Consider the following 19,206-nt stretch of genomic DNA (forward strand, 5'->3'; position numbering starts at 1 on the left):
AATAATAAATATATTTATTCAAAATGAAAACACAATCTTACTAAAGTATACTTTTAACAATTAATTTAAAAAATTTTATTATATTAGTTTTAACGCTTTGAAGCTAGTAGAACTTTTAAATTTTAGAATATGTTTATAAATCGACTATTACTTGGACGTATCATATGCATTCAACTTTGTTACTTAAACGTTTTTCAAAACACAAACGTCATAGGACTGTTAGAGATTTTAAATAAAAGTGAAAACATTTTTCAATGTAAGAAAGATTTCTCTTCATTTTTTCCATTGCATTTTTTAAAAATCCAAAATTATAATTTTTCACCGAGATAGAACCATATGTGTGGGTGTCCTTTGAGTATTTTAATGTGTTAAACTTTTTCTTTCTTTACATTCTCCTGCGTTCATGTTTAAAAAAGTCAAGCATTGTAAAAACGTTTTTTGAATGGTCAGTTAACAGTTGACTCAAGATCATATAAAGAATAAAGAATTAAAATAAACTTAAATCGCTCTGCACACTTAAGCATAATTTTTTTCATGGAAGATTATCTCTTGATTCCATTACATCGCCCGAGGTATTTACTATAACCATTAACGTTACGAAAAGTATACCCTATCTAGACACAGTAACTCAAATGATTAACTCTGAATATTACGGCGCGTGAACGCGTTTTTGGAAATAAGAAATACTAGTAATAAATATAAAAGAAGAAAAAATTTAACGCGTAAAATCTCAGTGAAAAATTAAAATTTTTGATTTTCCAAAATGCAATGGTAATGGAAAGATATATCCTTTCATTTAAGGAGGTACCAAAGCCAAGGTTAGAATGAAGATTTTTAAGCACATTTTCCAGGACTTCCACTGAATATTAAAAATAAAAACTACATGAATATCTTCATTTTGTAGTTTTCTAGACAGACACGTAGTTATTCGAAAATTATTCCATAGACATCCAAGAAATTGTGTTTGAAAATATAAATTTTAACTTTTACTTTGGTTTGTCTTGAAGAGAAATCTACATGGATTTTATGCCTCCAACAAAAAATCCAACGACATATTTATTCTATATAATTCATTGTATGACACAGACAAACAGGTCTTGAATGGAGAGCAAATTTCAAGTTTTAAGTCAAAATAATTACGAAAATATATACATTATTTACAGTAAATTTATGTGTATGAATTATCATTGCAAATAAAGACAAATATTGTATGTTCGGAATTTAAATAAGCACACCACACAAAAATTTGAGGGTGAATTGTGAAAAAGGGTATTTACGTAATATTTATTCGTAAAAAGTAAAAAGAGAGATGTACTAAAATTATAACCAATAAATGAATGAGAAGTAGTAAGAAAATTTGCGAAACTGTAGTATTAATGCGTCATGGGGGAAGTTAGAGGGCAGAAAAGTTTTTCTCAATAAATAAAAAGTCTCGTTATGCGAAAACCATGCACGTTATTTTTTAGTCTCTCAGTTTTTTGCCACTAAGGGTTTTAAAATAGCTGTATACTTATTTCATATCTACAAGCTTCACTAAAAAATCTTGCAGGTAATTTTTTGCCTTTGTTAGAACTCAGCGTAATTAGCTGGTAGAGCGCTTGTTTTGCTTTTTCCACTTTGCTATCTCATGTATGCCTCATATAATTATGAGAAATGGAGTTAATGAGTGTTTTTACTCTACTTTGTTATCAAGCTTGTTTCGTGGTTCATTTTACGAGGCACAAAGTTATTCAAGGGTATATTTCAATAAACATCGAGGATATTTAAGGAGAATCTCATTTAAAAAGGCGAATTTTCAAAACTACTAAAACTTACAGGAAATGTAATTGAAATTAACGAATATCCTTCTGTTTGCAATGCTTCACCGGTATAAACTTTTTTATTATTTTTAACGAAATAGACATTTTTGAAAGAATGAAACCGATATAATAATGTTCATATCTCCGTGTCAGTTTCCGCCCACGAACACATGCTTATATACCTGGAGACTCTCTCACGAAAAGTCGCTCTCGTATACAGTAACCGGAAAATTTGCTGATATTCACTAAGCTGGAAAATTGTGGAAAATAGAAGTGAATGCTGCACTATTGAGAAAAATGTTAGCAGCTTCCTTTCGCCAGCTTGGATTATGTTATGCGCTTATAGAGATGGAAAGTTTAGCCAGCTATATTTTTAACTATATACTTTTTTAACGTTGGCTAGAAACATCTCTTGAAAAATTATTTTTTACTCCGAATGCCTATCTTACGTACAGCAAGATTCGACTTTATGTATATATTTAAATGACACTTCTGGGTTTGCAACGAACGAGGCTTTTTATTTATTTTACTGGTACAATTTTAGACTCAGAATTAGCCCTCCATTTGTAAACTCTCAACACTATAATCAGAAAAGTAATCAGCATTTCAGTGCTCAAATAAAACGTCCAGACATGTTTTAGAAGCAATTAGTATAAAAGTAACAAAGCAGTAAAAAAGTCTGTTTTTCATAAGAAAAGTCCCGAATGAAATTTTACAGAATAAATTCAGGAAAAATTTTTATGAATGAATTTTTATATTCAGTTATATAGGGAAAAGCGAACACACGCTCATAACAAATAACAGTAACACTGCTTGTTAATAAAAATTACGAAAAAAGTATGTAAAAAAGATCTCAACCAAACTCATAAGTTATGTACAAAACAATTAAGTCGGCATATTTGTCTGGGTTTTATATAATCGATACCTTGGCACCTCATGCCCTGGTGAATGATACCGTAGAGGAGACTTCCACAGTGATCGCAGAACGTTGGGCTGTTGTACGTTTGTACCTTGAACTGATGCTTCGTCCGCGTGTCCTGCATTTTTTCGTTTAAATTTTTCAGTCAAGCATCATACAAACGGCAAACAATTTTTGCATTCTTTTGATATTGTATTTTATTTCCTTACAAAGGTCCCAACAGAGTCGCATGGCATTAAAACGCGCTTGAAAAAAGAGCGCACACATGGCAAAGGCAGGATAATTTATTTATCCACTCTTTTTTTTTATTGCTTTAAAAAGGGCGCAATTTGTGTCGCACCTATTCGTTTTAATTGCAAGCGCCCGAAAGATAGCTTAGGAGTTTGCTCGTGTTGAATTGCTTAATTAAATTTTCTCAAATCGTAAATAAGGAAACGCGAGACAAATGACGGGTCGGCGGAGGGACCACTTTACAACATCAAATTCGACTCCACTAAATTTTCTGTCCATTTAACAAAATTTCCAGCATCTACGTTTTCGAAAGCTTGCTTCTTTTCTTGTAAATTTTTATATCAAACGAATAGTTAGGCCAAAGCACATAGGGGAAGAATAAAATAAAAACCCAACGATCCCAGGCCACGAAATAGTGCCGCTTTGGATACGATTTAAAAAAAGGGCAGAGACGTAAAAATAGACGTATAAAACGTTCCTTTCTCTCGCTTATGCAGGCAATTACGTACATGTGTGCGTGCACACACACACACACATACACACACTCGCACTCGCACATATGTGAGAGAAAGAGTTTGGCTGAGTACGTGAGTGAGTACGAGCAAGTATAACCCAAGAGCGAGTATATGTGTGCTGCATAAAAGGAAAGAATCGCGCTCGAGAATGAAGGTCAAGGACGCGCGTTTATACGTACACACAGAGATACTACAAGAGCTTGCAGTACGGGAGCTAGGGTCAAGAGAGCGCGACGCGCAAGCACAAGCGAGGCTGTTACCGCTGCCATGATGCCGCTCTTTGCGCGAGTCCGGAAAACGCGAGATATTATACACTTTTGATTGTACGATCGCTTGTAAGTACGAGCCGCGCGCGCCTAGTGGCGAAACTTATTCTGGAAGTAACGATCGTTATATGGCTTGCTTTTTTGTTTCAACCCGTACCAATGGTTAAAGTCTGCGCACCAAGTTTTTACACCGACGTACCGCGGATGAGCTTTTAAGTGCGCTGACATTATGGGATCGACGCAATTCACTATCTACATGGTTATAACTTTTAAGACTTCGAAACTTTTTGTAAACGCGAGTATAAGTCTTTCACGGTAGAGAATGCAGGTTTCATTAAAAGATACTAAGTGCTAAGCGCTCGCGGTAAATATCCAATTGCTTTTTTCCGAGCATGTACGAGATATATTTTACCGATGAGCAAAACACTCGTGCACCGACTGTTATTAAGTCGACCCATTTTTAAAATGAGTTTCGACTTTTGTGTCCCGACAAGTAGATTTTCTCTCGTAATGTATTATAACGTACGGAGTTGTCGTGATGCTATGGTTCAAAACGATCATTCAACTGAGCTTTATTAGCAGTCTACACTTTTTTGAGAAAAACAATTGCGCGGACAATCATTTTTTACAGAAAAAATAAAATATATGCGATTAAAGTATGAAATATTAAGTTTTCTCGGATGATCTCTCGTAACCTGGTAAAAAATAAAATTTTCAACGCTCGAGCCTATTGTACTTGAAGATTTTTTTGTTGGACCATCCCTGTAAATGATAATGATGGCTATTTTTCAACTCAACGATATTCTGTTTCAATTTCATCGGGTTCGTATTTGGTTTCGCGCAAGCTTTAATTAAACGAAAAAAGAAACATCCTTATTTTTCACCCCATATCATTCCAATTTAAATTTCAAAGTTTACTTTTGAAATTGAGCGCATAATCGATTGATTATTTGCCGAATTCTATTGATTTTTACAAAAAAAAATACCAACGCGTATCACAGGTAAATGAAACTTTGCTCAAAATTGTCGAACAACACTACTTGAATGAGTTCTTGAACTCGAAATTTATTTCAAAAACACAATTTATAAGAACCATTAAGTAAAGATATAATTCGTCTAAGCACACTCTAAATAAAATGTAATTTCCGAAGAATTAAATTTACTTAGTTCAACTTTACATTTTTGACAATATTTCATAGAAATTTTTGAATCACCTTATATTTTGAATTTACCGTTCAATTAAATCTTACTAATTCGATAGTGAAATATGCTCAACTGCATGTACAAATTTTAGATAAGGTGCTTTATTTATTTATTTATTTATTCAAAAGATCTATGGACGAGAACTCAGAAAAATATTGAAATATTGAAATTTTTGCAAGTACTTTAAAGTTCTTGAACAATATTTAACTTTGATATTTTCATAAAACAATGTCGGGTAAGAGAAAATTTCAATTCTTTTGTCAGAGCATCTTTGCGATTTTTATTCTAGTGTAAAAAACATATTTGCTAAAGCACTATATAGTCTTTTGTCAAAACGAGTACTTGAGCTAGTAAAGAGAATACTTCGAAAATTCTTCAGCTATTACTCAATGTACGATGAAAAAGCGCGCTGACAGTGAGAATATGAAAATCGTATGATTCTTCTGACTCTCCTTTCTTGAATTTCAAATAAACATTGCTTTCATTATTTATAAACTTCGACAGGGACAAATTTATTTGAAAAGTAAGTATTATGGCTCCAATAGTGAACGCAATATTTTTTACCACAATAGTTTAGAGAATGTTCAGTCAAATAAATTTGTCAGATAAATTTCAAAAATGAAAAAATTGATAAAAAAATAGTTCACAAATAAAAAAGAAAACCTGTGCACGTGAAGCAATTTTTCGTTCATAACTTTTTCCAGGATTTTTGAAGTTTAGTGACATTTTTATTGTCCTTTTTTAGTCAATTGCGTGATACCGAGAGGCTTTGAAAAATTTCGTTTCGATGTAAAAAGTTGAATACGCATTTTAACTATATGTAAAAGAAATTTGACTAATAGCTATTGCGAGTTGCCATTTTTCGCTCTGCATCTTATATATATAATGGGTTCTCATCATGTGAGCGCAATCTAGATAAAGAAGTTTCGAAGTAGTTATACAAACTAATGTGACGTTAAAATTTTTTTGTTAAAAAAATCTTGTTCATCATTCCGTGAATTATTTATTAAAGAAATGAACAAAAAAAAGTACAAATTGAATTTACATTTTCAACGAAAATTTGTGATTCGATTGGTAGCGATGTATTACGTACTTTCTACCAAGCCCCTCCATGATATAGTTCATAATTTTTCCGTGCCTACGCATTTTTTTGTTTTTATTCAATTTTTTATTTGTTTGTTTGAATTCTTCAGAATCTCATTACACGCAAAATCGTTGAAGTAGATGTAATAACCGATCTGAAACTTACGTCGGAATCGGCGCCTTTGTCCGCTCCAGGACAAGTGAAAGACACGTACTCGTGGCATCGTTTGTGCACGACGAAGCTGCATACTGCAATACAGATTAGGAAAAAAAAATCGGTTGAGTGGTACTACATGCTCTAGATGTACAGCGTGAATGCATGCACGTATATATAGAGAATTTTGCTGCCTTTTTTCTTTCTGCGTGTATACCCACGGCTCCGTGACAGCCTCTTTACATTATTGCATTATTATGATTTTTTTCTTCGACATTTTTACTTTCTTTTCAAGGACGAACTTGCGAGCTTACCTTGGCACTGGTAACCCTGCTTTCCAAAGCCCCTGAAACATAAAAAGGATAAATTAGCCTTTTAAACCGAGTACTTTTTATAGATGAATATGCTAATCCTCTCCCTCCAAAAGAGACATTATCTGTGTGCCAATATGAGGCGTAAGTTTTGTAATGAGTAATGATATGTTTTTATAATTTAAAATTTTTCATAGTAATGCTAAAGTCATTGCATAAATGAAAAAAATCAACACGTGTTGTTCATTCTCAATGAATATTTTTTGAAAGATGTGAAACAGCATCTAAATTAACAAAAATATCCTTGTTAAAATATTTAATTTGAGTTAAAAATTCGGTTCATTTACAAATCATTGTGACACAAAACAAAAGTTATTATTTCTAAATAGTGTGGAATAGCTAGGAACAATAAAACTTAAGTTGAACAAGTTCTTCGTTGCCGAAACTTTCAAAGAACTTTGTCTTTTCATCAACCCAGTGATTCACTATAAATTCGAGTTTATCTTAGCTTCACGTGGACTTGAATATGGATAATATTGAAGCTTTTTGTACATTTAAAGATGAAATAATATGGTGGCGAAATAGTTTTTTAACATCAGAAATTTGTCTCCTCAAATTTTATGTAACTACTTTGATCAAAAATTTTTGTTCAATTAATCAACTATAAATTTTTATCTATTTATCCATCCTATTTTAATTTCGAGCCTGCATTTAAGAAAATAGAATGATCGCTTGTACTTTAAATCTGTGGTTGCTAAAATTTATGATTGTTCAATTTTCAGGTTCAACTATTTAAATGCATCTTAGGAAATGTTAACAAATGAAAAATGAACCTTATCATATTAATTATAACTTTTAGAGTTTTTTGAGGGCGATTGCACTCATCTTTCTCTCTCCCAGAAAAGTGGAGAAGGACATTAAGGTAAGCTTTCTTTTTAAACTATCTAAAAAACGGTCGATCAACAGAAGTTCATTTAATTTACCAACAAACAAAAGATGGATACTAAAAACTGTAGCTACTTTATAAACGGTGCTACCGCAATGAAATAACCAATAAATAACGCTGGTAATAACATTCAAGTGACTGGTAAAAGTTTACAGTAAAAACGGCTGGTTTTATTGAGACTTGGTAATCAATGAACGTTTCAAATTTTAGTCTTATTAGCAATATAATTTTTACTTCGATCGTTTATTGAACTTTCAACCTGTTTGAAAAAAGAGGAAAAATTCTATGCGAAAAGTTCCAAACATCAAAACAAAAGAATCTAAAAACTTTTTTTTGAAAAAATTTTAAATACTGATTTTCTCATAAAAAGCATCAAAATCAGATATTGTTTTTCTCTTCTTCAAAATTAAAATAAATTCAACTATTAATAAGTTACTTTGATATATATAAATTGATTTTATTAGTAAAGGAAGCTATAAATATTCAAGAAACTTAACGATCATTATATAAGACTATACCTACTTGTTATTACTCCAAAACCTTATCTCTTTATCAATCAAATCAAATGGATAAAAATCAAAATTATTTCATCTGATTTTATACATTTTATACAAGAAAAAGATTAACTACGAAAGCACACATAATTAGTTAAACTTTTCATCTTGTAAACAATCAATTGCCTTCTCATTTTATAGTCTCATTATAAAGCGCCTTTCCTTTTTCATCGTAATAGCTATGAAGCCCTGTTCTTTTCTTGTAGTTCAATTATATCAATGTAGCTTCCCTTCATCATAAAGAAAAGATTGTCACAATATAATCCTTTCAACCAAGCTAATCAATATGTAAGGTTGTATGTGTCGGATTGCAAAAAGAGTTCATTATTCTTAACTTGAAAACATTGTAAGTTGTTCTTTGTCTAAGAAACAAAGTCCTATTATATGATAGCTAATGTTGTTGAAACTAAGCATTTTAAATTGTTTCGCCCTTATCAGTAAGCGGAATACTACATATTTTGGCACTAATGTATTCACGGGAATTAATACACAAAAAAAAGCTCAATAAAAAAGTTTAAAAACAATATCTTATTGCTTGGGCTAGTGAAGAACACGAAGAGAGGGGGTGAGTTCTGCTCTAGTATAAGTTTCAACTACTTGTATTAGTAACGCGGTTCATTAAAGCAATCTAGTTTTGGTCTTTTAATAAGTTATCAAAAATGATGAAAAATTTAGATCATAAATGGATTTCCAAGAGTTCTTAATATTATTAAAAAAACTGAAACCCCATTGATTGAAAAATGTTAAATTTAATACGTCACTTTGCTTTAATACGTTCATAAAATAGTGCGCAATTTTCAAGGATTAATTCTGTTTTTATGCATTATTGTTTGCATACGTAGAAGTACAAAATTTAAGTTGTCGCTATTTGCTTAAGATAAAACTCGAGATGAGCATGAAAAGAAAAAAGAAGAAAGCGACAACAATAGCAGATGTGCATTCCCTCTTCCGCTTTTTTTTTGTTCACTCTGCACAGTTAATTTGGTTGACCCACTTTTCATCGATTCTGGTTAAATACGTAGCACCTGAGCATATTCGTGCATCAAGAAAAAACTTCGTAGCTTGGTAACAAAAAAACTTGAGGGTAAATTGAGTTTTGTTTGCATTGTGCCTTTCTTTCTTGTTAAGTACAACATTTCAAATATAAGTGAATAAGATCAGTGCAACGTGTATATGTTAATCGTATGGTTTGTTTATCTTAGTGCATGAAAAATCTATTATCTGCGAATGAAAACACTAAAATGTTTATTAAATTGGTTTATTTGAAATTTTAAAAACTTTTTTCGTAAATAATAATAATTATTATCATAATAATAGTAGTAGTAATAACGTTAGGTCCAAATTAATGATCCAGTAGACCAGGTGATGTATCAGCAGCAAATATTATCGAGCTCCACTTTATATGTTATAATCACATCATTAAATCAATTATCGTTCATCAATATATCAAAATAGCATTAAACTTTTTTATTAATTTCAAAAGATTACTCTTTGATAATAGTACATTCTGATGCAGTGCCATAAATAACATTTTTTGGTACGGCATAGTTTAAGGCCTAGGGGTAGCGAACAATTACTAGATGTTATTATTGTAAAAACTATTTTATGAAAAAAAAGAGGTTTTCAAAATCATAAATGATTACTGATATTAAAATTATTTTACTTCATTCATAAATAGTCATTTTGAAAAGTACGCCGCTAGTCGAATGACTTTATAAAAACTCTCAATGCTTTATATTCGTTACTAATCCAGTCAGTAAAATATTTTGTTCAAACTTTCTTGTTAAGCTATTTTCATTTTCTTCATACTGAAGAGCATAAAACTTGAGATATATGTTCGATCACGCTCACCGAACGAGACAGAAAAACTTATAATTGCCAATCAAGCCACTTTTTACAAATTAAAGTTATCTGTACAAAACTTTTCATACCCGTGAACATAACCGATTCTCTATAAAATCGAATGCGTTCATTTCTACCAAGATCAACATTTCGAAAGAAATCCTTGAATATTGCTGGATATTCAAGATCCGTATTTTACGTTTTTCTCATACTAATTCTCATACTAACTTTTGTTTGTGTATTATTATTATTATAAAAGGGCAGAAACTAACACACGTGTCGAAAAGTTATATTCTCAGCTAGTTAATACTCTATATCAAACAATGACACATATCAATATAACCGAATTGACTTACATATCTAGTTAATTAACGAACATATAGTGGTTCCTCCTTAATGTCAACACGTAAAAATTCATAACAACGATGATTATGATGATCACCTTAACAGTAATGGTAAGTAAAATAAAGAAAAAATCATTTCATTTTTTACACAATGATAACAAAACAGAGTCCAACAGGCAGTTTTTCGACATAAATGTATACTTGCAAGATTGGCATGCAGCCAAACCACGTAACAACTCTATACACAAACAATAGTTTATTTCAGAATATTCCTTGAATTTTTTTCCTGGAAATATACTTGGAAAAAAATCAATAGTTACATGTTTGGGTAAAAATATTTTTTCCTATTCACACCGCATTTAATTAACATACATTTTGAAAATCTCAAAGAAAGATGATGATATAAAAACGCGCGAGGCCGACCAAACTTGAAAAACAGCACACAGTGCATGGAAAATATCTCAGATTTATTGTGCCATAATTCGAGTTCGATTTTAGCTTTATTTTAATAGTGCAGTAGTAACTTAGTCATTGGCTTTAAGAAAAGTGTAAGCTTAGAATTTCTTGAATGCTCCAACTCTTCATTTAAATTATGATAAAAGAGTAATCAACAAAAATACAAATATCATTTCTGAATATAGAAATATACTTTAAATATCACAAAAAGTTTGTGTTACTGGCAATTATACTTTTATTTTAAATAAAATGATTTTATGTCCGAAAACATTATTTTTTTATTGTAATAAATTCGAAAATCATTTTATTTATACGAAAATTGAAATGAATTATTATTTACTCCGATAATTACTATTAGATAACAAATATTTTATATCAAACCTTTTATCGTAGTAGTAAACTGTTAATAAGTGCTTAAAAATCTATATTCTCAAAGCAGTTTATAACTATTTCTGGATCTTAAGAACTATCAATTTTACTAGAGGTAGAAAAAATACTCGAGTACTTTTACGATTTAACAGATATAATACTGAAGGCATAGTAATTTCATTCAATGGATTGTTTATGATGTATTGGTTCATTTGAAGCTATTTTGCATATTTTTGGCAGACAATTTTGGATTTTACCGGTTCGTTTTATTTTAGAAGCATTTTCTATTCTTGTCTTTTTGTGGTACATTCATCGTAATACTCTACTGATGTATTGTAAGTTTTCTGTATTGTTAATAAATTTGTGCAACAGTCGAGGTTTACCAAATAAAAATATGCATCACGAATTCTCCCGAAAGTCCTTAAAACAATCTTCAATTAGATCTTGTGTAATGTATCTTGTGAATGTATTATATTAAAACGTACGTATGACCTTTGAACTTATATGTTCGTAAGATTTTATATATTATTTTGATGTAATTACCACACTTAAGGTAGCAAATTTGAAAGCGAGTTTTTTTGCAAATTTTCTGGTGTAAGTACAAGCCCTGGTACAGCTATACACCAAGAACTTTCGAATAAAAATCTTAAACAAGACCTTTCATAGTAATTATAATTATGCCAGAGGTCTAAAAATTACTCTAAGGTTTTATACAAAATTTGCTATACAAGAATTTTTTACTAATACTAGCCCAACTTTCAGCGCGCTTCGCGCGCTCTTTTCTTTCTTATTCCGTTTTGCCATTTTTCAATATTTAAAATAGAAAAATTAAATAAAGGTTATGTTATAAACTGTAAAAATACGCAATAGGTCGGCTTTTCACCTCAGCGTCTCCTCGAGAAAACCAATCAAAATTAGTCTTCAGCCGTCCATAGGTTAATATTCCACTTTCTTAACTTACTATAATACTCGTATTTGCGCGCTACAAAACAAAATCAAGCTACTGAACAACCAATCACAGCGCGTATAAAATGCTAACGCCAAACTCCTCACCACTTTTATAGGATAGGATGTAAGTTTTTGTGTAATGTATTGCACAAGATCTTTTTCAAGATCCTTTTGAGAACCATTCGCATAAAGTACTCACTTTTGAAAAAAATGCGGGATCGACAAAAAGTCAAATTTTTAATGAATTATAAAAAGAAAATATGCATGAATACGCACTCGTAAAAAGTTAAACGATGACCGGGCAATACCATATACATATGTATTCCTAATCTACTTGATTTAGTAGCAATAGAGTTCATATTATCAACGTTGTGGGTAGAAAATACGCCCGCGCTTACGTAGGGTATTAGCAAAGGCTTTATTAATACGATATACGCAGGTGGATATAAGCATACATCTTGCATGGACATACAAACGTGAACACGGTCCTTTGATGAATTTGCAAGATCAAGCTCGTCGATCAGTTCACGCATCGTCGTCTTCTATCTGCCAATTGACTGCTACCTGAATTGGTAACGTCGAATATATATACGTTCCGGAAATAAGTCACAACCGATTCGATTTACAGTCTATATATTCGTATCCTTTGATTTTAAACAAGTCTTTGTCTTCGAACCCTTTCCTTTAGATTAAAATAAATAAATAAATAACAAGATATCTGACCTGATTTTGTGATGTTTTTATATACGTCTATAAATCGACGATAATTGAAGGAAATGCGATCTTCTCAGACATTCCAAACACGTTTTCCGATACATAAAGTAATCGTATAGAAATCAAGAATACACGTATTTCCGTCAATTCGAGTTTAAACAGAATCGATCAAGCCATTGTTTTCATTTTTCCTTTTTTTTTTAAACGGAACTATATTTATTTTTTAACAATTGTATAGTAAATAAAGTGATAAAATAAACGATGATTTATTTAGTTTGTTTACCTGTTTATGTAATAAAGAGAAAAAAATTATAAAAGATGAAAACAAGACGATAGCATAATTACAGGACTTGATATCTCATCGACGTGCGAGCATTGAGTTCGATAATGACTATTTCACAATTTTCTCTCTCTGCAATTTACACAATCGTGTAATAGACTGTTTCTCTGTTCAAATTGAGACTATACATGTATACATGTTAATCGAGTATCAAATTAAGCTGTGGTTTAAAACTCGCATGGAAAGAGTGACAGATCCTGGGCTACGATAACATTGTTTTCTCTGCATAAATACACATGCATCGTTATATTTTATGCTTTGATGTAGCAACTTGTTATTCTACATGGATTGTTTAACTCCGCTCCTGAACAAGTGCGGCAAGGGTGTGCTTAATTATCTTACTAAAACAGCTCGTGTTAGTATATATTATTTGGACTTGGTCACGAAGGCTTATGCAGCTGTATGCGCATATACACTCTCACATTAATGTACTGTAATTTCTCTTCTGTGTCATCGTAAAACAGTATGAGAAGTTGTGTCATTGTGATATCATAGTCGAAAGAAAAAAAAATATATCGATGGATGAAACGACGAAAAAGAAGAAGAAATTAATACTAATGTGTGTGTGTATACGGTATTGAATAAAATAGAACTCTCAAGATAGGAAGACATGAAATTATATTTATTCGTCAAACCGAAATCAAACTCTAGATTAAAATTAAAAACAAAGCTCAGCCATCTGCAATGGCTCGATAAGCTACCGATTAAAAATAGCTATTGATAATAATTATCCATTGCGTGAAATCATCTTCACGCGGAAAATGATAAAGGATATTGAGTCTCGTGAAAACAAGCCCGTGGGTGTGTGTGTGTGTGTGTGTTTCGGAGGCGAGCGCGCCGTCCACGCGATAAAAGAACCTCGAGCTTTGGCACACTCCCGCGGAGTACACAGTAGTAACGTTTTCCAAGCGAGCTGGCTAACATCCAGAAATGCGCTTATTCACGCTTGCTAAAGTGTCGCACCTCGGCATTCAAGTATATTATTATTACTTGCTTACCAGTGTGTGAAATTTCGATGTGGACGAACGCGTCACGTGAAGCCATTGCGAGCTCGAATCATTCACTTTATAGTATTTTGTTTTTAGCAACGCATAAGCAACCATTGTACACACTCCGAGCGCCGCAGCTAGCGTAGCTATGTACAAGAGTGGAACATCGAACGCTGCATGAATATATCTATATGTATTCAAAGCGACGATCCAGTGTCAATGACATCGATTTGTCTTTGATTTCGTTGCTTGCGTAGCACGAGTGATGGAGTGTTCTTCTAGCGATGGGTACATCGTTACATCGTTAGCAGTGTTGATACTTATTCGAAATTATTCTTCTTAATCGTTTGCAATGACAGGATTTGTCATCGCTATGCCGCGAAAAATAATGGTAAGAGCTCAGAATACACTTTGCGAAGTTAAATTTTTTGGACCAATAATTTCGCGAGACTACGTGGTGAGTTGTGACGTCAATTATACTGGAGGCGCAAACACGTATGATCTATTTTCTAAGAATTTGCTTGTTTAAGAATTTTAAATAAGAAAAATTTGGTGCTGCCAACTATTTTTACCTCTTTTAATTTAAAATGAAAATAAGCATTAAACTTGAGACCTACAGATTTAATTGATTATGCAACAAGTTGGTTTTTATGATTAAAATTTATTGTTTTTGCTTACGAAGGTGACAAATCGCTATTTTAATTAGCGACGTTGGAAAACAAACAAATAAACCGAATTTTCCTAAACAACCTAAAATATAATCTACAAAACGAAGTTATTGACACTGAACTTGAAAAAAGTATGCCAGCCCGAAAACTTCATACAGACGGAGGACACAGTTTTTTTCAAATCAAACGCAGACAACGAGAAATCATGAAAGAGCTTGATTGAAATCAGAGACTTTTTTAAGTTGTTTTGACAAGGTGCATTGACTCAACATATTTTGAATGTATAAAAGACCGTTTCGATGTTAAAATAGTGATCTTGTACAAATGTATGATTTATGAATGCAGAATTGATTTTTCGATCGAGACAGCCAGCGAAGATAACATTTTGCATCTATGGCTCTATGGTAAGTATAGCTATTGTTAAAAAATTGAGATTTTTTGAAGAATCCAAAAGAGTAAAACGATATCGAGTAAAAGTTGTTATTATTGATTTATTTTCGCTAGTTTAGGAATATGCCATGAAGAATGAACCATATAATGTTACGTTCATATTCAAAAACATTTGCTTCGTCTTTGGAGGCTGTCCAGGGCGTGCATAGGAATACAGATTAACATCAAAGTCATTATTAGCGTGAGCAACGAATAATTTTGCGAATTAGCTTGCCTCGCGCGCGTGACATAGAGTTGGACGAGCAAAATTAGATATCGGCCAGAGCAGGACGAGAGAAATTAACGTAGACTGTATACGCACGTGCACGTGCGCACAGATTTACTCTCAGTCAAGCTCATACATCACACTTTAAGATCCCCACATGATGTTGAACGAGATACCTATATGTGCGAATTCACTTAGCAAACGCAGAAACTCCAGAGAGCAATAGAGAGAAAGAGAGAGAAAGATATGCCCGAGAGAAGCCCTGAGCTTTTCGCGCGTATATGAACTCGCTCTTCTCTTGGGCGTATGTAAGTATGTGAAACCAGTATAATACTGACTCTTGCTCGTACAAGCAAATACATGCAGTGGATCTTGAGGTATGAATGTTACGTACGAGATGGAAGTTACACAAATTATGAAATAAAATTGATTTTTATGATCTACTTCAATAGTTAACATATCACAAGAAATGAGACTTTTTACTTCATTAAAAATATATTTTTTTAATAATAATTTTTTCTTAGAGCCGAAAATTCATAATTAAAAATTTTACTTAACTATGCCCGTACTACACCAAATTCCGTTAAATCAAAACCAAGCATATCAACAAACGTATGAACATACATGGCCGGAGACCCGAAAAAGCTCCGAACTTTTCTGGCCAATAGAAATGACGAGCAAGAGGAGTAGATGCGCTCTCTACGTAGTACGTGCAAAAACAAAGTAAACATAAAGATGAAAAAACATAGTGAAAAAAATCCGTCTGTAGATGAAATTCTGTACTTCGTTCTCCTCTGTCTTGTGTATAATGTATTATTTTTGGTAAATAACTAATATTCATAGGCACAACGTGCTCTAAAAAAGATAATATTGAGAACTTGCTGTGACGCTTTAGTATGATAGAGTACATGTTTCAATGACTGCAGGTATGAGTTCATAAAGAGTTCGGTCGAAAAATCACTTTTTTCCCACTCTAACCTAAAATACGCAACTTTGCCGCTAATTTTAGGCTCTCGTAGGAAAAAATAGTATCTCAAACTGGTGCAGATATGGTTTTTTAACAAAACTCGTTACAGCACTCGCCTTCGGCTCGTGCTATAATCCCTCGTTTTGCTAAAAAACCATATGTGCACCCTTTGAGAAATATACTATTTCTCAGGTTAAAAATGATTTTTCTTCACCAAAGCCTAAAATTAGAACCTAAGTTTAGACGAGGAAACGTGTTTACTCTGTAAAATGATGACAATGTACTTTATCGATATGTTTGTATGTAAATGTTAGAGATAGTGTTAAGAAAGAGAGGAAGAAATCAATACATACAGAGATTGCATATTTCGAGTAAATTTAAATAATTGACAAATTCAGAATAGCATTCACGTGCTAAAATTCGATACCGAAGGATATCGCGTATGCGTTTTACATATTTCGTGTGGCGCATTTTCAGGAAAGCTTCGCAGCTCCAGTTGGTGTGTATGCACGATAGATACACAAGCCGCGCGCGACGAATTGAATATCGACCAAAATTTACAATAAAACTTTCGAGAACTGCTGGTTATTGCAACGGGCCGCATTTTAATTGATATCGTTAGATAATATTGCAAACAGTTTGTGTTGCCGATGTTTTTAACAAAAACTAGAGAGAGAGAGAGAGAGAGAGAGAGAGAAGAAGGAATACATTGAGTAAAATATATCGGCTCATTACAATATTTCTCAAACTTTGATCGCATTGAAAGAGCATGAACTTTTGACCCAGTTCAAATGAAGGGACTCTCAGGCTTTCTCGCGCGCGCGCGCTCTCTCTCTCTCTCTCTCTCTTTCTCACTCAACATAGACGTACGTGAACACGCATATGTACGCAGCGAACAAACTTTCAAGCTAGTGAAAAATTCATACATTATTTATTATTTTTCATCTGTAAGCACGTGTCCACACAGATATTTAAGTAATGGATTTTGGAAAAAAAATACAAGTCCGCGTATCGATTGGCGGGCTGGTGTGAAATGTTGTTGACCTTTGAGCTTATGCATTTTTCACTCTTAAGGATTATTTTACCCTTTTTATGCGATTTTGTATATGTATAAGCGAGTCGTATGTATGTATATCTCATTAATAATAATGATCACTCGACGAGCATCCAGTAACTTGACCGCGTAATAATATCGAGCCCCGACGTTATTACGTTTTCGGCTTTTGCGCTCGTGATTTTGCATAACGGATTATTTACTGTAGGGCAAAAATATCATTCCAAATTCTCAATTACGTATCGTGCGTCGAAGATACATCTTATATGCGAATTAAAATGCGCTCGAGTCTCGCATTCATCACCTGTGGAGGTGCATTTACTAGCGAAGCTTACATTAATCAATCGCACCTCGAGTGTACTCTCGAACGCGCCTTTTACGTGCTTTTTGAATTCACTTTCCGCGCGTTTATCATCTGTCTAACGCATATCGTACACTGCACTTCATTTATCGGAAAAAGGCATAGTGCGTAATTTTTCTCTTCGCAATGGCATATATTTTATGATCGAGCGATGCTATATATAATACATATATATTCTGTATATTGTCCCTCTTTCTCTATTCTCTCTTGTGCGCTTTCGATCGCTGCACAATTATCACCTGACACAATTTTTCTTTCCAGACAATATACGGCAGACGAGATAGAGAGCGAGAGAGGTGGAGAAAAACGTAACAATAAGCAGCGAAGAAAAGAAAAACGATGGAACGAAATGAGCTTACTCCACTGCGTCAGAGCTGCACATTTTCTCCTAAGGTTATATAAATTTTGCGCTCTAACGCTTTGGTTTCGAGGTCTACCTATTCCACGTAGCAAACGTATACATTATACGCATCGAGTCAAAAGACGCGCGCGCGCGGTATATATGTTCTGATTTTAAATTAAAATTATTCTCGCGAAACATTTTATTTCAATATCACGTGTCAGGGCGGCCGAGCTCTTGGGAAATATATAAAAGTCTCGCGTCGTACATTATAAAGTCGCTACGAGCTTGCGGTCGGCGCGCCAGCAGTCATCTGTGTAAAGTCTCTTTATTTATTTTTTTTCCACCCCACTTTTTACGAGCTGACACGAGTTCGCGCCATGGCACCATTCTCAACCTTATTTATACTCGATAAAATGAGCGAAACAATACACGTCCTTTTCAGCTTTGTTTGAAAGTACATATATACAGGGAAAGCAACTTGTCGATTGATCGATGCATTATACAATTGCCGAGTATGTGTGCACCTGCACAAAACTTACACGTATACACAGATATACGTATGTATATTGAATTTCAGTAAACCGCGTATAGGTATAATCATCGAAGACGTTTAATCCGGAAATTCAATCAAACCCCCGCGAGCAATCCGTGTAATTCACTTGGCCCCGACAGACCCGTTGTATACAGGTATATGGAAAACGTATATGGTTGATTCTCCTGAAATCTGCTTTTTGCATGTCTTTATGCCATATTCTTAAACTAGTGAAGATGAGCCAAAACTGGCTCGGTCATTCATTCAATATTGTTGTATTCTTCATGATAGGACATAAATATTTCAATTTTTTAGGGTCAGTTAAATTTGCCGTGAAGATATACATGCCAAATGTCACCTCCGTGGCATGTCTACATCTCAAAATCAACTCTATTTGCATGTACCATGCATTCTCATTAGCACCTGACCCTATAATAACTATGAGACCAGCTTCTATACATCCAGAGTAAAGTTTAAGTCTATTATAGGGCTTTGAAAAATGTTTTAAAAAAATTTCCCACGCAATTGAAAAATGTCTCGGATTTTAATCATGCTTCTGAATAATTTCAAACATACCGCCTGCTTTGGGTCGCTAACTCATTTTTGATGTCGCTAGATACGTAAATGTCAAGTATTATAGCCC

The 19,206-nt window shown here is 33.1% G+C and overlaps 1 protein-coding gene across 5 annotated transcripts in view; it reads right to left on the reverse strand.

Moving 5' to 3' along the window:
- The window catches only part of LOC106650510 (protein kinase C, brain isozyme), a 60,763-nt gene that overhangs the window by 14,043 nt on the left and 27,514 nt on the right, over window positions 1-19,206 (reverse strand). For 3 of the 5 annotated variants that reach the window (XM_023460500.1, XM_014368538.2, XM_014368542.2), the window contains exons 2-3: window positions 6,485-6,516; window positions 6,183-6,265 (exon numbers count right to left, since the gene is read on the reverse strand). In XM_023460500.1, coding sequence (XP_023316268.1) covers window positions 6,183-6,265; window positions 6,485-6,516 — 115 coding nt within the window. Of the gene's footprint in view, window positions 1-2,724; window positions 2,837-6,182; window positions 6,266-6,484; window positions 6,517-19,206 lie in introns of all 5 variants that reach the window. The other 2 variants (XM_014368541.2, XM_014368540.2) reach the window with 1 other exon arrangement.

This window comes from Trichogramma pretiosum, unplaced genomic scaffold, assembly GCF_000599845.2.
Source record: "Trichogramma pretiosum strain Unisexual culture from Peru unplaced genomic scaffold, Tpre_2.0 scaffold5, whole genome shotgun sequence".
In the NCBI taxonomy this organism is placed as follows: Eukaryota; Metazoa; Arthropoda; class Insecta; order Hymenoptera; family Trichogrammatidae; genus Trichogramma; species Trichogramma pretiosum.